Raw genomic sequence first — 27,697 nt, forward strand, 5'->3', positions numbered from 1 at the left:
TAAGATCACAAGTGGTTAAGTTCACAGAATCGCTCTGCTTTGAAAAATGTATCTGAAGATAAATACTGTGTGTAAAATGAAACTATAGGAGTTTGCATTACTTCATTAGTTGTTTTACATTTTTATTTACTGCAGCAACTTATTTTAATATCCCAGAAGTACTGTTATTTCAGGCAAATTTTCATTTCTATGATATCAGATTCCAAGAAGGGCCTAAAATTTTCATTTTTAATAATTCACTTAAACAAGTTTGAAATGCATTTTCATGCTTCAAGTGTATACATGAATCAAAAATATTTGCTTAAAATAATTTTTTCACATTGTAATACTCAATTCTAAATTTTAAACAGTTTTTCTTGATTTCCCACAAAAATGGTGTCGTGGAATTGGGCCTCTCTTCGAATCCGAGATTCAATTTATAATGAAGGAAAAACTACTTTACATCCCATACAGAGTGCTGATATACATCACCCGCCCAAAACATTCAGAGACTGATTGTATGCCTAGTGTACAAGCAGTGTCAGCACAGTAATTATGATGAAAGCTGAAACAAATAACTGTAAACAGCAGATGTGCATTCAACCAGTGAGCTGTGTGCAGGCAGTGTTAAGCAATGGATGTGCAGCCGTAATGTGTCAACACTGTCATGTCACAAATCTCAATGGAGCAACATCTCTAAGTGTTCAAGGCATTCCCTAGAATGTTTTGAAGAAGCAAAGAGTGTGTACAAATTTTGTTGCACACAAAATAACTCCCTAACAAAAACAGAACCCTTGAACACTTGCCATGACTTGAGTCAAATACAAAACGTGGAAAATTCTTTTCTGGAAAAAATCATCAGGTATGATGAAACTTATTGTTATCAATATGAATCTATCACAAAATGACAAAGTGCAGAAGTTCATATCAAGAGTCAGTGCTTTGATAACATAACTGACATTCGAGCCAACATGACATGCGAGTTGAACAATATCCCAAAGAAAGACTTTCCTGACGCTTTGACATAAATTGACTGTGCATTGTCCTCAACTGGGAAGAGACTATGTAGAACACCTGAAGATTTAATACTGCCATCTTAACTTTTTTTAATATTAATCCAATCCCAAAACTTTTTGAATTGACAGGTAATTTTACAAACATTATACAAAATACAGAAAAGAAGGCAATCAAAGCAACTGAGATAACAATGGCTCACTGCCGAACTCCTGAACATATTTTCAGTTGTAATATAGTAAATTTCATTTACACAGAAAAGTTTTTATCAGTAAATCAACATGGTTTAGGAAGCATTGCTCATGTGAAACTCAGCTTGCCCTTTTCTCATACAATATCCTGTAAACCATGGATGAAAGGTATTTGTCACAGTGCCCCACCGCAGACTGTTAATGAAGGTACGAGCATACAGAATAGTTACCCAGATATGTGAGTGGCTCAAAGACTTCTTAAGTAACAGAATCCAGTACGTTGTCCTTAACAGTGAGTGTTTATCTGAGACAAGAGTATTGTGGGGAGTGGACCCAGGAAGTGTGAAAGGACTGCTCTTATTCTCTATGTATGTAAATTATCTGACAGATAGGGGGAATAGCAATCCATGCACATGATGCTGTGGTGTACAGGAAGGTGTCATCATCAAGTGACTGCTTGGGGATACAAGATGACTTAGACAAAATTTCTATTTGGTGTGACAAATAGCAGCTAGCTCTAAATTTGGAAAAATGTAAGTTAATGAGTAGTAAAAACAATCCTAGCATTAGTAGTACGTTGTTTGACACAGTAATGTCAATCAAATATCTAGGTGTAATGTTGCAAAGCAGTATGAAATGGAATGAGCATGTAAGGATGGTAGTACAGAAAGTGAATGGTTGATTTTGGTTTATTGGAAGAATATTAAAAAAGTGTGGTGCATCTCTAAATGAGACAATGTATACAACACTAGTGCAACCTATTCTGGATTACTGATCAAGTGTTTGGGATACCCACCCAGTCAGATCAAAGGAAGACATCAAAGCTATTCAGAGGTAGGCTACCTTAACTAGTAGGTTTGCTCAACATGCAAGTATTACAGAGATGTTTCAGGAACTCAAATGGGAATCCCTGGAAGGGAACACTATTGAGAAACTTTAGAGAACTAGCATCTGAAGCTGAATGCTGAACGATTCTAATAGCGCCAACCTCCATTTCACATAAGGACCATGAAGATAAGGTAAGAGAAATTAGGGTTCATGTGGAGGTATATAGGCAGTCATTTTACACTCACTTTATTTGTGATTAGAATAGGATAGGAAATGACTAGTAATCATACAAGGTAACCTCCACCACATGTCACAGCCTTGTGGAGTATGTAAGCAGATGCAGATGAAGCTAAAAAGATTCATGTAACTGTTAACATTAATGTATCATTTGGTACAGGAATATTCCCAACAAACCTAATATGAGTGTGTGTTACCTGAAAACATGTGGAATCTTCGCAATTAAGCAGCCAATTACAAAATTAGTAGAAATGATTTTCACAGAGAAGTAGACAGGAAGTCTCTTATCAGGGAGGTGTGTCAGATCAACCTAAAATAATATTCAGTACATTGCCTGCAGAAATGGAGAACATAAAAACAAACAATGGAAAATCCAAGAGGTGAATTTCTGTGACTCAGCATCTGTGCTATATGGTGAGCAGCAACTACATTGTAACATAAAAACATTTCTTTAAGAATGAAGAAACAGATGCTAATAATTAGTAGTATTTATAGCATTCAAGAATACATATATTATTCACATTGGCACAGGTCTGCCACTTAGTTGAAGAATGTGTTTGATGCATTTACTATGCCTCTCGTGTAAAGAACATTTATGGCGTGGCATCTCAAAGAAATACATGAAAAGTGGGGTGGGGGGGGGGGGGGATGAGAGGGTTTGTGTGTATATAAAAGTGATGAGATCTGTAGAGTATAGCATAAAAAGAGAGACCTGATCTGCTCATATCTAGATTACAGCTACAAGACACCTGAAAACGCATCTTAATATATTCTCAGAAGAACTGATACAATACATTTCAGAAGCTGTGCATCACTAAGACTAATGCTGTTCTAATTAAAGCTGTAGAAATGCCCCTCTATATCTGAAGGGAAGTACTAGCCAATAGTTAAAAAAAACACTACTATTAGTCAAAGGGTACATTTACTAGATACGTATCATACCTCTAACACGGAAGCACAGCATAAAATAAATGTTTAGAAAGGTGCACGAGCTGACTATGTTCCAGCCTCCAAAATTCTATGTGCTTAACTGCTTAATCATGCAAAGACTCAATCAGTTCAGTGGTACAAAATGATCAGAGCATTTAGCAGATTTATAATACAGGCAGAATTGCTTTGCCAGTTTTCCCCTCTTAACTGTGCTATATAAAACTCTCCCTTCCTATGAACACTAGAATTTTTACCGCAGAAACTGTGATCATGAAGAAGGCTCATGCTTATGGTATAAATTGGGATGACAAAATTGCAATTTTGACAGTTTTGAGCAGCACTTTGAAAAACTTATAATTAGGACCAAATCTTAAGTCTACAATTGAAGAGTTATATATACAACATTATAGAGGTAATCAAGACAGCAAAAGCAAGTGGAAATACTGTTAATGTGAATTAGTTAAGGCTCATACTGACAAATAACACATTGTAGTGGCTTGCTTGAAAATGCACAGTAATTCTAATCTTAACATTACACAACAATCATGCAATGTGTTGAGGAGGATTTTGTGTGTGCAGCAGGGCATGTTCAGTGAGTTAACATATACATGCAGAATGAACCAGGCTCAGAATTTAAATGTCCCTAAGCCATTTCATTCAAAAACCACAGACAGAACTGAACATTCTAAGTTGACCTGGAAGCTATAAGCCAAACACGAAAGAAAATTTGTAAGGACAAGCATGCAAACTATTTCTTAGCGTTCTTACATCAGCGGGTAAAAACGGAATCCTTATAGGATCACTTTATGTCCTTCTGTCTGTCTGTCCTATTGTTAAGACCTCTTTTCCTCGAGAACTGGTATAGGTATCAAGTAGAAATTTATGTCACATACTAAGGGCTACAATCCCTTGATGATGGAAAAAATGTAAGCTTCTCAGCCAGTACAATCAAAAACTACAGTCAAGCATGTCACATATTTTGATACTTGCAAATTCATCATCAAAATCTATGGGTGAACTAAGTGCATACATTTCAGCCCTGGTAATCTAGTGGTAAAGCACATGCTTGGAAACTGAGATGTCACAGGATAGGACTGTGGATTTTTCAGTCTTCCATTTAACCTAGTCTTCACCTTTCATCAGTGTGAGGAGTCACCAGAAAAAACACATTGTTTGTATTCTGTGTTTAACTGTAGTTTACCTTTCCCTGGTTGGATAACTGGGGTAGGATAAGGACATTAAATGACCAAAGTGGCTTCCACTGAGCCACACAAAATTATCATTATCATTTATATTCATAACTAAGCTTGTACAGAACTGTTAGAGTGTCAACCAACTTCAAATGGTGTCAGGTTTTTCAATGGACTTTTTCTGGCTTGCACTATGTTTTCTGATGTTTGGATTTATTTCTGGTGGTTTTCTACTGGTGTCTTCATTGTGTAGATGACATCATCACAAAATGGCAAAAGGAAGTTTTATTTTGGCCACCCTGTATTATCTGACCATCCAAACTTACACCTAACTTGATTTAATTATTTTTTCAAGCCTGAAAAAATGACTACTTCCTTAATTTGAAAATGACTAGAGCATGGGTTGTTCACGGTACACTTACTCAATCTAGGTGCCATCAACTCTTAAATCTGTGAGATCAATCAACAAGAAATAGCCGATCTGCGTTATTTACTTCTCATGTGCTCTGAAGTCAACCCGGGATTAGCATGCCATTTTTGTGCAGGATTGAGAGGCAGCTGTAGGGAGGATGCAAGCCAGTGGCAGCACATTAAAACAGTACCAACAAGTCAATCACTTCATTACAACTCATGAAACTACACTTAGATGACACAGGGTGACAGTCAGGCCCCTCATAGCACGTGATGAATGCTGACGACTGCAGCAGCTAGTAGCACATGACCCAGTAATCCTTGCTGTGCTGTGCAAGTGCTGTTTGCTGTGCAGGAGACAACCGGAACACTTGCAAAGGATGCCAGCCTCCTGGTGGGAAGTTCCACCTCAGCGAGCAGTGGCATGAGGTGCTGCAGCACCCACACCATTGTAGAAGGAAGGGCGGCTGTACCATCCCAGTTGGAACCTGCTGTTCCCTGGGCATAAGTTGTGCTACTGCTGGACAAGCCTAGAGTGGCTCACCAGTGAAGCAGCACTATGTCCTGGAAAGTAGACGTAATGCTAGTAGGTGGTGCTATGATGGCAGCTGCCTAGGCTATGGTAGCTGCTTGCTGGCCCATGGTGCAGCAGTTCCCATCGTAGTCCACTCATCATAGTCAGTCTGGCAGGCTGTGAATATCTCTGCTAAGAGAGTTAGTGGCTCATTTGTTGTGCTGAAGCACCACTTCTAGTTACATCTTTGACAACATTTTTGCAGCTTGTCAGGGGAGGGGGCAGGGAGGAGGGGGGGAGGGGAATCACTTGCATCCTGGGTTATTCTGTAAGACCACTGCCTTACTGCTGCACTGGTAGGCGCATGGTGCTGGGCTTGGTCTGTCTTGCAATACAAAAACAGCTCTGTCACTGTAATTGGCAGGCTGCCGTCCTGCACTGCTGGCCGCTTGCAGTTTCTGCAATGCTCTATTCCAATGCTTACATGGAACTGCTAAAAAATAGTGGGCAGTGCTACAATACCACCACCCTCTGGAAGACCCAGGCCCCAAGTCTCTAACCTTGACTGGTCTGCAACAAAACTCAACATGCATGGACAAGAATGTACAAAGATTTATACTTCATTAGTACTAGGCAGCTTGAACCACAAGGTTCAGAGCCTGTGCATTTGCCATACAATGTTTAGCTCATTAGATCATTCCTTACAACTACAAGATTACACCTTTGTTATAATAAATAATCAGGGGCCTCAATATGTGGAAATGAAAATTTATAATAAGTTAAAAGGGAACAAGTTAATGCAGATGAATTTGCGTCCACTTAAAAGGAAGCTATATGAGCCACTGACACTGAATGTTATTACTCAGTGGATGAATTCATACAGGATGAACTGGAAACTTGAGCTAGATCAATGTGTTACATATCCAAATAAATATCATTGTAGTGTTATTATTTATTTTAGTGTTATTATTTATTAGTATAAAAGTAATTGTAGCTGAATTATAAATTTTTGATGTCTCCTGTACGCAAACCAAATGGATTGCAAATGTACGTCATGAGATGAATAAACCGCAATTCCATTCCAATAGCTTTTGTGAGGACAAACAACACAACTAATATCTCACTAGCCATGCCATCTTCACAAATTTCTGCACACCACTTAACACCTCATCTCCCTTCCAAGGTCTACATGACCTACTCAGTGGCCTTATACTTCCTAAATGATAGGAAATGCTTTCCTTACTATCACATACATTACATCACACATACAACAATTAACTTTCACTTCTCACTTTTCACTTACAGCTAAGAGCTGTACTGAAAAACTCCTTCCTTCTTAATAAATTATCTTGAACAAATCAGCTTTAACAATACCTGGCGTAATGTAGCAGAATGGGGCATTATTAGACAAAGAGTATGACTCTACCCATATCTGAGATTAAATGCCATCAGTGGAAACTACTTAAGATAAAATTAAACAAGTCTGATAATTTTATGGATATATTGTGCTACAAATCAAAAGATATATCAAACATAATGTAAACATAAGCCCAACTTACCCTTTGTGAAGTTTATACATAGAAAAGTAGTATGGTTATGATAGACACCACTGTAAAGACTCAGTATTCATCTTAGGAACAAAAGTTGTACTGAAGTTGCAAAATAATTAATGGAAATAATTATCATTGTTATTGATGAACATTCCATAAAATTTTAATATGAAAACTGTGATATTTTGAAGTAACTAATTGTATCAGGGACATTGTAAAGCTGAAATCCATGAAAGCATGTAACTGTTAATTGTAAGTTAAATTTAAACAATATGTGATGTGACTTTTTAATTGTTGGAACTTACATAAGCAACCTTGGTGATGATCGAATCAAGTTAATGCTGCGTCAATATTGCAGGAGTTAGTGCTGAGTTAGTATTGTGTCAGTCTTTTATCTATGTTGTCTGTTTTCATTAAGTTATTTTTGGTGAACTCATCACAAGTTGCCTAACACTACGTAAAACTGAACCCAGATGATATTTTAAGTGGAGGAACTGCATTAAACCTGAGTTACAGACCTCAGTCATATCTTCGGTAATCAGAATGTTAAGTAACTGAAATGCAGCCACAAAATCTGGTAATGTTTTACTATGATATTTGGAGATGGGACACGTTTAAAAAAAGTCAGGATAGACTTATCAACAAATTTTGAGTTTCCGGTATCTATGCATCACAAAAATATTTCAAACAAAATTCTAAATTGTGAATATGAACAGCACTGACAGCATGACTGACCAAAAATGAAACAACCAGATGGGCAAGGAATGCGGTGAACTACATTTATATTTTTTTTCCGTGCAGCTGAAAAGAAAAAAAGAAAAAAAAAAAAGAAAAAAAAAAACAGTAGTTAGCTCGTATGACCTGAGAATTTTTTGGCGTGTTAGGTGAAACTGTTTAATGTGGAAAAGAGAAATGAGGCATCTAAACAATGAGTAGGATTTAATTATGATTTTGTTGAACAACAAAATAATTTTATAAAGAAACAATCTAATAATCAAAATAAAGAATTACACAAAATATTCAAACAATCATGGAATGTACTAAATCTATCACTAGGTGAAAAATTGAGACATTGACAAATAAACTATTTAACAGTCCACAGAAAATAAGCAATAAAACTGAGGCATCAAGTACCGAATTGAAGCATCAAAAAGCCATTTAAGCGGTAAGCTTGATACAATGAACAATGAAGTAAAAAACTTGAGAAACTCCTTCAACAGCTTTTAGGTGGGGTTGCCAGTCTTCAGGTGCTACTGGAGCCACAAGGCACCACTTAACTGAATTTATCTCAAAGTCTCTGACAGGTACTTTTGTAATGTGGTCAACAAAGATGCATGGGTGGCACCGAGGGTGTTGCTGTATTGGGAATCATTGAGGGACACTTTGCCATTTTATTCACCCACATGTCAATGTTATGCTCTTTGTGATCAAACCACAGAAAAGCAAACTGTAGGAGAGCCAAAAAAGAATAAACACCTTTTGCTGGTTTGGATCACATTCAAATTTTGTCAAACAGTTTTGAATAGCCTTAGTAGTTCCACCCTGTGTACCAGAGCAAAAATTGTGGTTGCACTACACACCAAAGAGGTCAGATCATGTTCATTAAGGTTGCAGGCCACGATTTCCTTAGAATGGGGTTGAATCATCTGAGGGCTGTCAGCAGTATTGAACATTGTTAAGAACATCATCCTGTTGCTCATTACACTGCAAACTGTGATTATCAACTGTGAAACATATGGGAATCACTGTCCCAAGAGAAGGGGTGGTTCCATTACTGCCCTTTATGCTACCTCCTGAGAGCTTTCCCTGTCAATTGCGAGCAGTGGTGTGTCTGAAATATTTTCCTTGGCCACCTGTAAGAAACTACATGATTTAAATGCTGGATATCTAGGTTCTGACTTACATTGCAGATGGATAAAAAAAAGGGGGTGAGAGAAGGTGTGACGACCTTCCCATCATGTGACATGTGATGGTGCTGGGCAGAATTGCGGTGAAATCTGGTGCCTATGTGACATCATTAACCCACCTTACACTTTACATAAACTTTTGAGCTGTGGGCTATTTTTCACATGTGTCAACATCTTGTTGGTTCAAGCATCATTGACCCTGAGGGTGACATTGCAGGGTGCCATGCATTTGCACCATTGCAGAGGAAGGTTGTAGGCACTTCTAAGCCAAATTTCAAAGTTAAGCATCACAACCCAAGACAATCATGTGGTTTCAAAAAACTGATATTATTTTTTTGTGCAATGCAACTGTTCTATTGGAAGCATTGGTAAAGGTTATATGAAGACCATTTTCACACAAGTCAACATCTACAAAAAGCAGAATTTTCAGAAGACACATTCTATTGAATTACTGGAACAATATACACTGCTGCTGTCTTACAAAATTATATTTTACAAATAATCTCTGGATGTGTGATACAATGATGGAAATAAAAAATGTGAAAGTCATAAATTTTTTTCTAAACTGAAAATCCACAGATTGACTATTTTGTAGCAGTAATGTTTTAGTTTATTTTAACCTACTGAACAAATAATAATTTAATAAATTTGTTCATTAAGCTACTGTACTTCATTATTTTCACTGTCAAGTTCATCACAATACTCTAGGGCCTTCCTGTAGAACTCTTGGGTTCTTCTAATGATGCTCTGAAAAATCTCTTTAGTTTCTGTACATCATCAGCTTTTTTGACACTCAAATTGTTTCTAGGTTTTATTACAGCTGACTGTTTGATGTCCTTCAAACAATCTACATTAGGTTTTTTCTCTTCAAGAATGATTGGAGAGGAAAGATATGTGTTCCGATTCTGCAGAGGGTTTCTTTTTTTATAAATAAGAACTCTGGTTTCAAAAAATTTTAATGGTAGCTTCTCTTTCATTAAGCTGTTAGCGCTTGTCTTCAAATCACAAACATGCAAGTCCTTCCCTAAAACCTATGGTTGGTCATAATCTCATGATAGTGTGATGGTAAGTTTACAGTTTCAAGTTTTCTCAATTCCTTTTTAATGGTATCAGGTATCCTACCAGGAGGCACATATGGCAAAGTTCTGCTTATTATGGCAATAATGTGATAACTGTGCATCTCATATGACAATACTTGGCAAAAAGTATAAATAGTTTCCACCATATTATCATGTTCTATTAAAGTGAATTCATACAAGTATCAGACATCTGAACAAGTTACTTCACAATATGTAACTGGTGCTTTTATTTAACATTTCGTGCATGTAAATGACATGGCATTACCTTCCACACAGAAGTTATCAGTAGAATAAAATGTTGAATCAGTCAACTTGTTTAAGTTGTTGCAATCAGGTAAAACTGTTCATCAGTCCATGTTTACAGAGAGCAAACTAAAATATGTTGAATGTAGAGAACTAGTGTCAACTTTGGTGCTACCAGAATTAAATTCTAGGACTTCACTATGCTTTACAATGTGTACAAAATTCTTTACAGTATGTACAAAACTCAAGAGTAAGCATATATCTTATATATGGCAAAATGTATTAGTGACAACATGACGAAACTTGTTTTTTACTGAACCACCTTCTCAAATAAGTTTGAAAAATATTCTCATAACTTATATACATGATTTACAATTAATGGGACAAATTAAGTATAATCCCACAGCACTTTCAAATTTCCATGACAGAAGATACTTGTAGACAGTAGAGATTCACTGAATTTTTTTATCTTTTTCACAAAATTATTTCATAAGAGCAGTGTTTTTGCACAGCCTCTGAGAGTACAACCCTCCCCCCCCCCCCCCCCCCCCCAATCCCCCCGCCCACCACTACCACATCTTTTCTACCTCAGAAACAGTTTTCTGGTATCATTTCAGTTTGAAAAACGTCTTGATTCCTTCTTAAGCTCTGTTTTCTTTAATAGTCTACACTTGCTACCAGAAATATACAGCTGGTACAAAATATTAGTCAGCAACATCACTTTCTTCCAAAAATATTTTCCACGGATTACTGTCCTACTATTTTCATTACCTTAAGACATGTTTTGTTATAAACTCATGAGAAATAGTCAGGATACTTCATTATAGTACCATCAGATTAATGGTAAACACAGTAGAAGCCTTCATCTTATTTCCAGGTACAACAACATACTACGTGACACAACTGATTATCACAACACACCACAATGAATAAAAGTTCCCTAACACAAGGCAAACTCATCTTAATTATCATCTCCAAAACAATACAAAATCTTATCAAAACATGAAGAAAATCACTGTATTTCATCATCATAGCATTATAGACCTACCTCAACACAATATCATAATACTCATAGACAACTCATATTTCAACATAAATGCAAAACCTACGAATTCCATGTTTTAAAATATTTGAGCATTGTGTATCAGTTCTCAAATTCATCTAGCACATGTTCAATATGTCAGAACCTATTTTCCATCACATCTCAAACAAACATTAATCCAGTTCACACATAAAATTACTGATATTAGTCATATTTCTCATCTGTTACTAGTTTTCAAAGATAACAATGTAGCTTGAAAAATAATCTCCTTAACCTAAGCATCATCTACAGTAAAATGTACTTGAGTTAATAGACAAAAGTTATTAAAGTCTGAAAATTTCAACTTAATACTCTCGTACCATAATATGAGAACCATTTCCACAAAACTCAACAACCACAAACTACAAATGTGTTTGAACATCATGTACACTCTGTTGACTGGATGATTGTACTAGAGGAGTATTCTATGCTGAGAGTAATTTACCAGTGGAATATGTTGACATAAGAAAATACTTTTAACTGCAGAAACAAAATGAATTTCTATTCTATTTGACACATATTTATTGTCATATGGTGATGCTTCTTGATGAATTAACAAAACAGTTAAGTCCATTCTAATTAGTAATATGTTTAATTAGCATTTTATTTTGGAAATTTTGGATCCACACATACCACATGCAACCCCAATGCTAAAAGAAGACATTCTAATCACTAAGAGTCTATACAGGCTGAAGAAAGAATGCCACACTTGGTGGTTGGCATATGATTCCTCATCTCAATTCAAGCATAAGTGTCTCTAGTAAAATCTAGCACTACCAATAGATGTAATAGAAATGCAATGTTAAAATAATAATAATAATAAAAACATGCATTTTCTTATATTTGCAACAATAGAATGAAAATACCTTCAAGTATTAAAAAAAAAAAAAGTCCCTCTGGCTATGCTGCAACCATGTGCAGCATGGCCAAGAACAGGTAGCATGAACTCTGCACTGTGCCAGAGCTGTTCCATTAACTCAGTGATATGAGGCAATGCTGTGGGGAATGATATGCAGACTCATCAATGTTTTAGTCACATTTGCACAAAACATTTATTTTTCAGTAAAAGCATCAAATTGTATCCAATTTACACTTCCACAGTGAGGTATCTTGTGTATTTCTTTCGGTTACTGTTACCTTTGTTTGAACATTAAGACATGACATGAACTTCTTACAGATGTAAATGACCATTTTGTTTTATCCTTGATACAAATAAACCCAACAGAAAATAATAGGGGATACAATAACATCATCTGTATCCAATGAGGTACATAAAACACAAGAGGCAGGCTAAACTAGACTGCACATTATGCTATGCACAATAATTCCATTCTGTATGTTTAATGTACAGAGCAATATACACTTTAGAGAAAATGTTCAAAGTGACCAGCTTGCATTTGCAAACACTTCACCCCTCGCTGGATCATACTTTGCTGGAAACTATGCAACACGCCTGCATCCCCCATTGCCAAAGCAGCATGCATGCAAGCTGTTAGTTCATGAACATCCATGTGTAGAGCACTATAAACTTCTTCCTTTAAGTGGCCCACAAACAAAAATCTAATAGATTAAGGTCTGGGGAACATGGAGGCCAGAACATTGGACCTCCATGACCAATCAATTTTCCTGTAAATGCTTTATTTAAAAAGTTAAGCACATTCATTCCAAAGTGTGGCAGCACACCATCATGCTGAAACCATAGCAGTCACCAAGCACCAAGTGGAATGTTTTCTTTTGCGTCAGGCAATGTATTGCAAAGACATGTACGATACAGGGGTGCATTCAACTTGCCCAGCCATAGATAAAAGCCCAAAAGCACTCCTGTCATAATTCCAGCCCACAGGTTATGCCAAACATGCCTGAAAGCCACATTTGTGGGTGACATGTGGGTTCCTTTCTGAACAATAATGGCTGTTGTGGAGGTTAAAAAAACTTTCACGAGTGAAGCTAGATTCATTAGGTCATGACATATTACTTATAAAGTGTTCATTATCTCCAATTCTGAAAAACTCATTCACAGAACTTGACTTGTTGAATGCAGTCTTCTGGCCACTAGGGTTGAGTTAACGTGTAATGATATGAATGTAGTTGTTCATTGCACAACACTTCAATAACAAGTTTTTGAAATATATGCTAGAACTGCCTTGCAATTCATGGGTACTTTGGCAAGGTGTTTGGTGAACAGTTTCACAACTCATGTCCTGTACTTGTGGAGTACATCTAATCCTTGGACTATCTCTGTCCGTTACTTATAGATGAAGATTACCAGTTTCTCAAAGATGTTGCTCGAGGCTACGAAAAACATTCAAGATGGCATCCTTGAGGATACTGAGCAGTATATGCAAGAGCAGCAGCAGTAGCTTTGGCATCAGATGCACACAGCACAAAAAGCATGTAGATGTATTCATCATTAATGTAGACAGTTGGGAAGCTGCCCTGCAAGAACCTGACAAGACCAGTTATGGTTTTGCATTGCATGTTTAGTAGACAAATGCATGCAGTTGAATTAATCCCACTGAGATGCATTAAGGCTATTGTTGTATGGAAAAATGATGTCCTGCTTACAAACAGTGAGAACTAGGGAACCAACATCCAAAAAATAAAAAAGAACCTGACAAGGATTTGAACCATATCTCCATGATGGATGGATGGATGTGGGTTTCATATCCCAGCAGTCTACTCAATGAGCTGTGAGGGCTGGTACAGTAGTGTTGGGTGATAAACTTTTCTCTGTACATTCCAATGTGCTGCACAATATGACAGTGTTGTAAGATCCGTGTTTTCATGCATGTGTTTTCAAAACACACCTGATCTGATTTTGCTAGATAAACTTTTGACTTGAATCTGGATGAGGAATAGCATGCCAACCTCCAAGTGTGGCATTTTTTCTTCACCCTGTATACATGAATAGGTTTTATAATAACTGAAACATGAATGACATAACCGTATACTTGTACTGTTCCATAATACAATTATCTGAAACACTTAATTTTTAATTCTGTAATATTAGAAGCAGTAAAGCTTAACTGTTCATTGATCACACAGGATTGTATATATTTTTCTGTAGTTGTGCTCTGACTGAACTACTGGTAATGGAGACTTTCCTTGAAAGACAAAGTATCTGAATGAAATTGAGGAGAAGTGGGACACTGAATGGCAACACTTCAAGGACAAGTTTTGGCTGTTTTTGCAATTTTGTGAAGTGGAGGAAGGACATTCTCAGGGCATTTATCAAAGAAAAACATGTGTTAATAATTTTCGTAAAATAAAAATAAATGTGTATGTGTGTGTGTGTGTGTGTGTGTGTGTGTGTGTGTGTGTGTGTGTGTAGAGAGAGAGAGAGAGAGAGAGAGAGAGAGAGAGAGAGAGTTAAAGCAGTACTTTGTATAAAATGTAAATAACAGAACTGAATTTGTCACTACTTTGTTTCACTAACAGATGCAGACACTGCAATCACTTTGTATAACAAACCTCCTATTCTGATGCATGCCTGCCACGATAAAGTTTCAACTTAACATGTGATACTTTTGGCATGGGGTGGGGGGTGGGAAGGGGTATTTATTGTAGCAGAATGGAACAGCGTTAGATGAAGAATACGATTTCACTTATACTTATTTATTTATTTATTTATTTGTCCATATAAATCTCTTTTTAAGTACATATATTGTACACAGGATATTGGACAGAAAACATTTTTTGGCTATTGGTTTTTCAAATATCAAACATAAATTTTATAAATTTTTATGACAAATTGGATCTATACAGTTAATAATTACAAATTTTTGAAATACTGTATATTTATAACTTATTTCTACAATTAAAGATACAAATTACATTTTTTCCTGCATTAGATACTGTGAGACTGAATAGTACCAGTTTTTCAGAAGGTAGGATGTCACAGACTTTTTAAAGCTTTGTAGTTCAGTAAGAGATTTTATATGTCTTGGTAATCTGTTGTAAAGTTTTGCTCCTGCATGATATACACCTTTTTGGCGTAATGTGGTGTTACAATGATTGACATGTATGTCACTGTCTGACCTGGTACTGTAATCATGGACACTTTTGTTTTGAGGAAAAAGGTTTTCTTTTCTCAGTATGCTTTTTTTGACATGCGTGACTATTTCCAGTATATAAATGCAGGGTTCAAAATGGTTCAAATGGCTCTGAGCACTATGGGACTTAACTTCTGTGGTCATCAGTCCCCTAGAACCTAGAACTACTTAAACCTAACTAACCTAAGGACATCACACACATCCATGCCCGAGGCAGGATCCGAACCTGCGACCGTAGCAGTCGCGCGGTTCCGGACTGAGCGCCTTAACCGCGAGACCACCGCGGCCGGCTATAAATGCAGGGAAGGGGTAGAATCTTTAGATCTTTAAAGAAAGGTTTGCATGATTTTCTGCTGCTCACTTGTTTCATTATTCTTATAATTGCCTTTTGTTTCCTGAAAACTGTTATGGCCTGATGTACATTTCCCCAGAAAATGATACCGTACTTCAGTATTGAATGTACACAAGCAAAGTATACAGCCCTAACTGTTTCTGCACTAGTACTGTTGCAGAGAATTCTTAGCACATAGCTCATTTTTGCTAGTTTTGAATTTAGGGCTGTGATATGAGTGTTCCATTTAAGATTTTCCTGGATATGAATCCCAAGAAATTTAGTTTCATTGACAGAACTAATGTTTTGGTTATCTGTACATACTACAGGTTGTGCCAGATTTTTATTTTGATCAGTGTGGAAATTCATTAGTACAGTTTTTTGGGGATTAACTATTAGCCTGTTTCTGGTAAACCATTCAGACACTCCTTTTGTAATATCTTTTGCAGATGCAGTAAGATTTTCTTCATTATTCCCTTCAATCAATAGACTGGTGTCATCTGCAAACAGTACTGGTTCAGAATCCCTAACGTGTGATGGGAAATCATTAATGATACTATCACACAATGTGAAGTTATTTACATGTACAAGTTTAAACTGTAACATTGCTTGCCTAGTGTTCTAATGAAAACTAGTTGACTTCAGATGAAATTAAACTAATCCTGATACGTTTATGGAGATATTGCACTACAAATCAAAGATATGTCAAATATAATGTATACATAAGCCCAACTTATTCTTTGTGGAGTTTATACATAGAAGAGTAATAGTGATTACAACAGAGTGCACTGTAAAGACACAGAATTCATCTTAGGAACAAAAGTTGTACTGCAACTGTAAAGTAATTAACAGACATAATTAAGATATTGTTACTGATGCACATTTAATGAAATTTTAATAAGAAAATGTGTCATACTTCGACATACTAAGTGTGTCAGGGACATTGTAATCATCTTTAAAGCTAAAATCCATAACTGGTTCTATGAAAGCATGTAAATGTTAATTGTAAATTCAGTTATGTTCAATTTTAACAACATGTAATGTGACTTTGTAATTGTTGGAACTTACATAAGCACCCAAACCAGTAGCCAAATTGTGTTACTATTGCATCTTTGTTGCAGGAGTTAGTATTGAGTTAGTACAGCATCACTCTTAGGTCAGTTTTTGGGCACTAACCCCATTTCAGTTTTATCTGTTTTGTGATACAGAAAACATATTTTAAAAGTATTTTGTGTGTTTTGACTACATTATTTTTTGGTGAACTCATCACAAATTGTCTGACATTAGGTAAAACCGAACCCAGATGATATTTTAAGGAACTGCATTAAACTTGAATTACCAATCTCAGTCATATCTTCCATAATTAACTTAAGTAACTGAAATGTAGCCATTTAAGCTGGTTATGTTTTAAGAGTCTGACTCCATGAAACTCTTGTGTTCAGCATCTGTTTTGTCTATCTAGTGGTTTTTTAACTCATTGTTTGAGAACATCATTCAGATCTTTGTGCATGCAATAACAGATCCTCCTATACTTCCCTAGGAAACATATTCCCACACCTATCCTCATACACGAATCACTTATGATACTACCACTTGCAGTACGTTGATAGGTAATCCTCTTATCGCTCCTATTGCAGTGTTAACACAGACTGGATTCTTCTTGAAATTCTCCTCCGAAAAGAGTCTTCCTGGTGCCCAGTGGCATGATATGCTACAAATTATGCCTCCATGGTCTTGTTTGCAGAGTAATCAATTTGTCCCTCATGATGGATGAACTCTGCAACAGCAATCCACTGATGACAGTTTCCATTAGATAGAATTTTGTGTGTGTACGTTTCAGCATGTGTCACTGAAGGTCAGTTCTGGCATTATGTTTTGGCACAAAGTTTACTGCCAGGATTGCCCTGCACCCTTCATCTACAACACACTCATCGTGCACATCAGACTGTGCTTGCATTGTAAACACCTCATGGCATGCATTAGCAGCTTGCTCTGCAAAACTATGACCTAGTGCTCATGCTACTGTAACATTATGAACCTCAGGTATACACTTCTCAAAAGATTTTGCCTTGTTGGTCTGATCAGTAACTTTACAAACATGTTCCCCCTTCCTTTCCCTATGCCCGCCCTGCTTCTGAGAAAAGAGGTGACTATTTATCATTTTTTTCAGAACATCTGTGGCACAACCATCAGCATCCATGTCAACAGTCTTGTACATTCCTCATTGTATCTCCAATAACCTCATCATCTGCAGTGGCACTCTGCATGATGCAAAAATCAATGGCACACATACTCCCCTCTGGCCCTGACTTCATAACGGCTAGACAACTCCCATTTTCACCCAACGAGATATCCATCTCTTGAATCATCCATGTTGTTATCCACACTCTTATTCACTCCCATGCACGATACATTCTCTCTATATGGGAGTACAGCTGCTTCAGACTCCAATTCCACATGACATCATAGTGGATATTTCAACATTCAAATGGTTCAAATGGCTCTGAGCACTATGGCACTTAACTTCTGAGGTTATCAGTCCCCTAGAACTTAGAACTACTTATACCTAACTAACCTAAGGACATCACAAACACCCATGCCCGAGGCAGGATTCAAACCTGCGACCTTAGCGGTCGTGCGGTTCCGAACTGTAGCGCCTAGAACTGCTCGGCCACCCCGGCCGGCATTTCAACATTACTCCTTTTAATGTCCAAGTTAGTACTCTGCATGCTGCATAAACTCTCTGGAATTTTTACAATGCTAGCACCCTCTTCATTAACTATCATAACCTTACCACTTACATCATCATCCCACAACAAAACAGCAAAACCAAAATCAGAAGGACACTTAACTGAAGCAATACCAAAAGACATCTTACTGTAACTTAATTACTCTGTTTGAGTGGCTGCTGGTAGTTACTACTTCATACACTAAAAACAGTGAATACTTCTTGACAGCCCTTAGCTTCACCTCTTGAATAGCTACACATTCTTAACTACACGTAGATATTACCTTATATATTCCTGGACAATGAGCCACACCCCCACAATTACGCATCTGTATCGATGGATGGCAATTGTAGGCACTGTAGATGCTGCTTCTGACACAAACTGAAAGCAACGCTGGTGCAGGATTGGGCTGTGGCAATAGGTGATTGTGAGGATGTGAGTGCTGGCAGCTCATTCAAACAGTACCAATAAGGCAGCCATTATCACAGTTCTTGAAGCTACACTCAGATGCTGTGAGGTGGCAGCCATAGCTCTCACAGCACGTGGCGGGATAGGCATGTGTGGCACAGTGTCAGGTAGCATCCAGCCGGCAGGCTCTCACTTATGCATCCCAGAATGCTAACATCTGTGGCCGGCTAGCAGCACATGACCCAGTTACACATGTCACACTATGCAGGTGCTATCAGCAGTGCAGGAGACAACTGGAAAACTTTCAGAAAATGTCAGCCTACCAGTGGGAAGTCCTGCCTATGTGAGTGATGCACGAGCTGCCACAGTACCCACTTCGGTGTTGACAGAAGGGTGACTGTACTGCCCCAGTCACAACCTGATGCTCCTTGGGCAGGAGCTGAGCTGCTGCTGGGCAAGACTGGGGTGGCTCATCAGTGAAGCACCACAAAGTCCCAGAAGGCAGACTTGATAATAATAGATGGCAACTAGCAACTGGCAGTGCTCATAGTGGGTGTTTGCCGTCCTGTGGTGGACAGTGCCTAACGTAGCCCCCTCCTCATAGCTAGTCTGCCAAGCTATGAACAGCTCTGCTACAATGTCACAGCAATTTGTTAGAGAAAGTGGTTCATTTGTTGTGCTGATGTGCTGCCTCTAGTCACTTCACTAACAACATTTCCATGGCCTCCCAATGAGGAAACCACTTGGCTCATCTTGTAAGACTGTTGTGTAGGCAAGTTCATGGTGGCTCAATATACGAAAACCACTCTGTTGCTGTAATCAGCTTGCCATCATCTTGTGCAGCTAGCTTCTTCCAGTTTCTGCAATGCTGTGCCACAGCTCGAACCCAAAGTGCAATGCAAGGAATTGTATGCCCCAATAATAAAGAACAAAATGCAAGTACTAGTCAAGGTTATGCATGTTTTACATGTATTCCACACTACAATTTACTCAGGAATATGTAAATATCTGCTTGATACAGGGCTTTCAATGTAATAGGTAGTAATTTTTACTGGTATACTAAAATACATATTTCATGCATACACCGATGCTCCATCTCACTCAGTAATTTGTATCAAGATGTGCCCCATATTTTAAGACACAAGGTTGTACACAGGGAGCAATGATTTAGGCCCCTGTCAAGGGTGCAGGCATGGAAGGGGGTGGAAGAACTGACAAAAAAAATTCAAGAAAGAAACATGGTTAAAGAACTAACTAGGAGAAGTACATGAGGTCTCCTGTTCCAAGAAGCCTCACATTCGCCCCATGACAGTAAACACACACAGCTGGCACTATCATTTATGCAATGTCATTACACCCAAGAAGCACCTTAAAGAAATTACTAGCAAACAGACCTCTATCAATAACATGGTTTACGTGGCAGCAGTGCACTTGGTTCACATTGCCGCCAGCTATGTGGCCCAGCCATGTTCAACAGTATTCATACTGCTACTTTGTTATGGTGTAGTAGGGTCTCACAGGTTGGTGAGTGGGTGCTGAATCAAATATGCTGTTAAAGGTTGATCCAAATATTCAAATAGCTGTGAGGTTATTTCTGACTGTGCCAGTCACCTTGTAAATGCAGTTCCAGCAAATTAAAAATGATAAATTATGTAAAATCAAATATGGGTGGGAAAGCAGACTATCAAATTTAGCTATTTTGTTGATAGAATGTGACAAAGTTGCTAATCTTCACTTTTATTACATAATTAATGAGTTTGCTTTGCTCAAAGCAAGAAAATGCAAACTAAAATTATAATAAAAACACAATTCCTGGAAAGAAGTATTTCTCAACACTTAGTTACAGAGTTTTTTGGAATAATATCCATGGAAAAACCGCAGTCCATAAAACTTTAGTAAAATTATTTCAGTAAAAGCACTCTTGATCACACATCAATTACTATTTCATTCTGTGACAGGGTTTGATCTTTTATAGGATCATCATCCATCCATTTTACTGTGTGAAGAAGAGTAATATACTTTCTTAGAGGTCAAAGGACATGAATACAATGATAAGAATAAAATAATATAAAAATATGGTTGATATCCTTTTAGTGACAGTAGGATACAGTGCCATGGAGCATAACGCTCTTGAGAGGTGTGAAGAACAAGGCTGAATAAGGCTCAGTTACTCATAGTTTAATAGCGAAACCTCCACCCACCACCTCCAGCATAACATCACTAATACGTGACAATTTCATAAAGAAGACTCTGTCCACCATCTTTTGCGTAATATTACGTATTACAGACATTATGCCAGAGGTGATCAGTGGAGCTTTCGCTACTAAACTTCAAGCGACTGAGCCTTATTCAGCAGTGTCCAGGCACCTCCAGAGCAAGCTTCTCCATGCCACTGTCTCCTGCTGTGACCAAGGATATATTAACCATACTATTATATTATTTTATTCTTATGACTGTATTTATTCAAGTCCTTTGATCTCTATGAAAGTGTATTACTCTTCTTCGCAGAGTAAAATGGTCTGATGTTGATCCCACAAGAGGTCAAAACCAGTCACTGAATGGAATAAGTAACTTATATGTGATCAAGGCTACTTTTATTGACACAAGTTTATCTTAATTATAAACCCTTTCCTTTTACTGCTAACTAATAACTTGTGAGGAGCAAATAAAATTTGATCTTCATTACAGATCTTAAAATGGTTCAAATGGCTCTGAGCACTATGGGACTTAACATCTGTGGTAATCAGTCCCCTAGAACTTAGAACTACTTAAACCTAACTAACCTAAGGACATCACACACATCCATGCCCGAGGCAGGATTCGAACCTGCGACCGTAGCAGTCGCGCGGTTCCGGACTGCGCGCCTAGAACCGCTAGACCACCATGGCCGGCTACAGATCTTACTAAAACTAATGTACGGTAGTGTCTACAAACAATAAGATATAGATTTTTTGCCTCAATTTCTTTTAGGAACAATATAGAATCTGTAATAACTTAATACAGTGATACATTTAATTTGTTGTATGCAATATTTTTCATTAGTATAGTTTATTAGTGTAATATTTTCTGGAATGCTATTTTTATTTTCAGAAGAGCTGTATTGTTACAAAATTTGTAAATAATGCATGGGCAGAAAATGTGTAATGGTTTTGTACAATACTAAAAGGGGGTGGGTTGTCTTCTGCAGTTCTGACAAACACACACAATCACCTAGGTAATCTTCTGACCAAATACACTCCTGGAAATTGAAATAAGAACACCATGAATTCATTGTCCCAGGAAGGGGTCAGATACATCACATGATCACACTGACAGAACCACAGGCACATAGACACAGGCAACAGAGCATGCACAATGTCGGCACTAGTACAGTGTATATCCACCTTTCGCAGCAATGCAGGCTGCTATTCTCCCATGGAGACGATCGTAGAGATGCTGGATGTAGTCCTGTGGAACGGCTTGCCATGCCATTTCCACCTGGCGCCTCAGTTGGACCAGCGTTCGTGCTGGACGTGCAGACCGCGTGAGACGACGCTTCATCCAGTCCCAAACATGCTCAATGGGGGACAGATCCGGAGATCTTGCTGGCCAGGGTAGTTGACTTACACCTTCTAGAGCACGTTGAGTGGCACGGGATACATGCGGACGTGCATTGTCCTGTTGGAACAGCAAGTTCCCTTGCCGGTCTAGGAATGGTAGAACGATGGGTTCGATGACGGTTTGGATGTACCGTGCACTATTCAGTGTCCCCTCGACGACCACCAGTGGTGTACGGCCAGTGTAGGAGATCGCTCCCCACACCATGATGCCGGGTGTTGGCCCTGTGTGCCTCGGTCGTATGCAGTCCTGATTGTGGCGCTCACCTGCACGGCGCCAAACACGCATACGACCATCATTGGCACCAAGGCAGAAGCGACTCTCATCGCTGAAGACAACACGTCTCCATTCGTCCCTCCATTTACGCCTGTCGCGACACCACTGGAGGCGGGCTGCACGATGTTGGGGCGTGAGCGGAAGACAGCCTAACGGTGTGCGGGACCGTAGCCCAGCTTCATGGAGACGGTTGCGAATGGTCCTCGCCGATACCCCAGGAGCAACAGTGTCCCTAATTTGCTGGGAAGTGGCGGTGCGGTCCCCTACGGCACTGCGTAGGATCCTACGGTCTTGGCGTGCATCCGTGCGTCGCTGCGGTCCGGTCCCAGGTCGACGGGCACGTGCACCTTCCGCCGACCACTGGCGACAACATCGATGTACTGTGGAGACCTCACGCCCCATGTGTTGAGCAATTCGGCGGTACGTCCACCCGGCCTCCCGCATGCCCACTATACGCCCTCGCTCAAAGTCCGTCAACTGCACATACGGTTCACGTCCACGCTGTTGCGGCATGCTACCAGTGTTAAAGACTGCGATGGAGCTCCGTATGCCACGGCAAACTGGCTGACACTGACGGCGGCGGTGCACAAATGCTGCGCAGCTAGCGCCATTCGACGGCCAACACCGCGGTTCCTGGTGTGTCCGCTGTGCCGTGCGTGTGATCATTGCTTGTACAGCCCTCTCGCAGTGTCCGGAGCAAGTATGGTGGGTCTGACACACCGGTGTCAATGTGTTCTTTTTTCCATTTCCAGGAGTGTATATAGATTTTTCCCCTCTTACAAGCTTTTATGAAAACGTTTTTGCTAGGCTTTAGTCAAACAACTATTTTCATTTTCTAGAAGTTCCGAACATTTTTTCTCTGCATGCTTTTTTATGCTTTTTATTAACTTACTTTTTTAGCTCCTTACTTATGATCAAATTGTTTGACTTACACTTTTAGTCACATTACTGTGACCACCAGCCAAAAGCCTGAATACCACCTTTTGCAGTGTGTACCTCTGTGACACATGCAGGAAGAGAGTCAGTGAAGTTCTGGAAGGTACTGACAGGGATGTGAAGCCATGCTGACTCCAATGCACTAGGTTTCCCAGTTGTGGATCCATGGTACAAACAGCCTGATTGAGGTGATCTCAAAGATTCTTGATTATGTTTAAATCCAGAAGTTTAGTGGCCAGGAGATTAAGGCAAACTCATCCTGGTGCTCTTCGTAGGATGCACAAACACTGTGACCTGTGTGAAATGTTGCATGGTCCTGCTGGTAGATGTCATCATACCGAAGAAAAACAAACTGCACATAGTGGTGGACATGGTCCTCAAGGATAGATGCATATTTGTGTTGATACATAATTACTTCCTGAATCATGAGATACGATGCCACAAAAACATTCCTCAGGCTATAATATCTCCTTCCTCCAGCCTTGAAGCTCTGCTTTCAGTTGTGTCATGCCACAGACGTCAACAGCCGTCTGTCCGATGAAGCATAAAACATGATTAATCTGAAAAGGTTACCTGTCATCACTCAGTGGGTGTCCAGTTAGGGCATTAGCATGCTAATTCTGGCCTTCAATGATCATGCCCCCCTGGATGTCAGATAATTCACTCCATTTGCACATTAATGACTGCACTGTTTTCCGAGACTCCTCGAAATGCTTTATGTACCCCCCACTGCTGGTGCTGCTGTCTGTCATCTGTGAGTGTTTACTGCACATTGACATTGAACATAGGCGGTGGTCACATTAATGTGACTGGAAATCATATCAGTTTAAACCTATAACTCATAAAAGGTTTTAACCTATTATCACTATCATTTTGACATATAAGATGTTGGAGGCACCCTAGACATTTCTTCAACAGTAGGTTCCTTGGGCATATCTCCAAGAGCTACCACACTTTGCAGTACAAGTCATCTGATGTAATGATAAAGTATCTAGTGATGAGAAGCAATGCAATCTTTCAACAGACAATGAGCAGCAAACAAACCTACCATTAGAAGGACATAATTGAGCAGCACTACCATGAAAAAAGCTTCACTAGAGTCCAGTAGAGAAACTGAACCAACAGCTCATGTGTGATAATGTGCACAGTTTGTTATTTCAAATAGTTTATATCATGGACTTACATAAAAAGAAGTTGGTATCACATACTAGGGCCATTCAGTAAGTAATGCAACACTTTTTTTTCTGAAAGCAGGATGGTTGTATTCAGGGTTCTGAAATAACACATTACTCCACACTATTTTGGCTACAAAACCCTGGTTTTCAAAGTAATCTCTGGTCAACATCAGAGTCAACATCTTGCTAAATCTATAATCCCCCATCAGCCACGTACTGCTACCCTTGGAGTGCGTACTTCACTGGGCCAAACAAATGGAAGTTGGAAGGTGAGATGTATGGGCTGTAGGTTGGATGAGGAAGAAGAATCCAGTGAAATTTTGTGAGATCCTCTTGGAGCACAGACTTGTGTGAGGCCCAGCAATGTCATGGAGATGGAGAAGTTCATTGAATTTTTTGGTGATGAACACACTGAATGAGAGTGTCTGTATGTTCCAATGTTTCAGGAGTCACAGCCACATGCAGCTGGCTGGTACACAGGAGACCAGACAGATGATGAGAGACACCTCAGCCAATGACTCACCATGCTTTTGTTCACTGCCAGGTCTCCATACACATTCTGCAAACACCTCCGAATATCTGCGATACTATGGTTTTCCACCAAAAGAAGCTACCGGTAGCTCTCTGCTTGGAACACGCCTCCATTGCAGACGCCATTTTGAAGGGTACATAAAATGCTGCAACCTTAATGAAATGGTAGGGGCTGATGTGGGAATATTCCACAATGTCCCACAACAAATTCCGCATTTTTTCAACCAAAATGGTGGAGCAAAGAAAATGTGTTGCAATACTTATTGAATACCCTTTGCAGAAAGATTGCTTCCTGGCCATTCTGTGATTTTACGTAGACTAAAGGGATTTTGGAGTAAAAATTTCAGAGTAATCATTTTTTAAATCATACTGGAGTGGCAGTGATTGTGTTTAACACTCAAAACAACATTCAGTCCAGATTGCAACAAATCTTATTTTATCACTGGCTTCGGTCAAAAATGACCACTTTCAGACCTGTACCTGAGTATATACACAACTTTTATTTTTCTATATTGCTTGTATGTTAGTTTGTAAGATGAACAGCTGTGCCATAATTGGCCAATTTAGTTAATTTCAGAGTTACTGGTCTGAAGAGGTCACTTTTTACTAAAACCATTTCCTTCAATTAATAAATTAATATTTGTTACAATCTGCACTGATTTTTTCATACAAGATAAGAGTAATTTACCTGAGTACGACAAAGTCGAGGTCCAGGTAGACACCGCCATATTTCCATAGCGCCACCAGTCGCATCACGTCAGAAGCATGTTCTATTGGCCAGTGACTGGCAGCAAGAGCGCCTTGCTCTATGAGTGGCGTGTATAGTGGCGTGTCACTCAGGAACTCTGCCAGAGGCACATACACTGCTGTGGCACCCGCTGGCACCCAACGGACAGGGCGGGGTGTAACACACGTGTGCAGCACATAGATATGCCACCCAGGATGGTGCCGTGCTGCAGACTCCACAGCACATGCTTGTCTCGGTCTCAGCCCAGACCACGACACATTCTGTAAAACGTAAGCAAAATGTGTGTCTAGAGCAAACACTTAACTATGTCGTTGAGAGCTGCTTCTACTGTCTTCTTGTTTCTTCCTTGCTCTGCAGATTAAGGGTTTTAAAATGACAGAGTGTAAATTTGAAAACAGGCTTTGTTAGACTCGAGCAGCAGAGACTAAAAAAGGGGGAAGGTACAGGGCACTGGCGGATACAGAAAACCCTCAAGGAGGGGGCGCTAGGTATAGGAAACAATTGTTACGTTATTAGTAAAAATATTTTTACGAGTCTCTTAACAATATTTTTACTGAGAAATTGTTATGAACTACTATTATTAATACTTCATAATCAACTGATCACTCTCACTCTTGACTAATCTTCACACTTGCACTTGCTACAACTAGGACTTATTACTTATTCATTCTTCAGTCTTAATATTTCTGCTTCTGAATGTAAACTAGCATCCTATTTGGCGAATAGCCCGAATTTATAGCGCTACTTGTCGAAGATTCTCTGTACCAGAAAACAGCAGACTATTCGCGACTTCTCTCAACCAAATGCCAGACAGAATAACGCATCGAGATCACTAGAATGGCCGCGATTTTTCTCGTAGGTATGTGTTAGCTATCTATGTTCCGGACAGAAACGTATAAAATACGCTGACGTGGGTGCTACATAGGAAAGTACAACTACTCGATAACTCGATTCAGTCGAGTCGACTGACGAAAGAAATGAACGAATAGCGTGCGGGCTGACTGGCGGAGGCGCTGCGGGTGGGAATGCGGGCGCCCCGCGCGCCATATGCAGTGCTTTTCTTCTGAAAAAAAGTTTGATAGTACTCTGACATTGGATATAATGCAACGAAAATTACTTATTACTGAAGCATGGGATACCACCCGTCTGCTTTTCGCCATGACGACATCAACATGTCGAACTAAAAAAAAGGTATCGGTCGGACTCTACAGTTGACTCCAGCTCAAATGAAGCAGGCGATACCGAGAAACACCCAAACATACAAGAGAATGTGGTATCGAACACTTCAGTTTACATCACTTCAAATGAAGCATGCGATTCCCATCAACTCCGGAACAATAAAAGAAAAGGGTATCATACACTTCAACTGACCTTTAATACACCTCAATGAAACAGATGAGTCCAATCAACCCTCCAGTCAATGACATCACTTTTCCCACCAAAAACTGTACTGGTATCGTCCGTATTTCAATTACCAATACAAAAAATGAGATAAAAAATTTACGTCCGTGAAATAAATCTTTGGCACTCTTCCAAGTTCTCAACATCGTAAAAAAATTACTTTGTCGACGAAAAAGTTTAGGGGTTCGAATCCCCAGCGTTCCCCCAGAAAAACAGCACTGGCCATATGTATTCGCCACTGGTACAGGGCAGAAGATGTCTGGTCGTGGGGGGCGGGGTCTTCATACCTAGAAATGTGTTAGAAATTCTAGAATCACGATGTTTAGTGGTGGCCGAGCGGTTCTAGGCGCTTCAGTCCG

The 27,697-nt window shown here is 39.1% G+C and overlaps 1 protein-coding gene across 3 annotated transcripts in view; it reads right to left on the reverse strand.

Annotated features, from left to right (window-relative positions):
* Positions 1 to 27,697, reverse strand: part of LOC124594795 (lactosylceramide 4-alpha-galactosyltransferase-like) — a 463,646-nt gene that overhangs the window by 30,399 nt on the left and 405,550 nt on the right. For all 3 annotated transcript variants that reach the window (XM_047133215.1, XM_047133214.1, XM_047133216.1), the window contains one exon: positions 25,878 to 26,197. In XM_047133215.1, coding sequence (XP_046989171.1) covers positions 25,878 to 26,197 — 320 coding nt within the window. The remainder of the gene's footprint in view (positions 1 to 25,877; positions 26,198 to 27,697) is intronic.

Source organism: Schistocerca americana, chromosome 2, assembly GCF_021461395.2.
Source record: "Schistocerca americana isolate TAMUIC-IGC-003095 chromosome 2, iqSchAmer2.1, whole genome shotgun sequence".
Classification (NCBI taxonomy): Eukaryota; Metazoa; Arthropoda; class Insecta; order Orthoptera; family Acrididae; genus Schistocerca; species Schistocerca americana.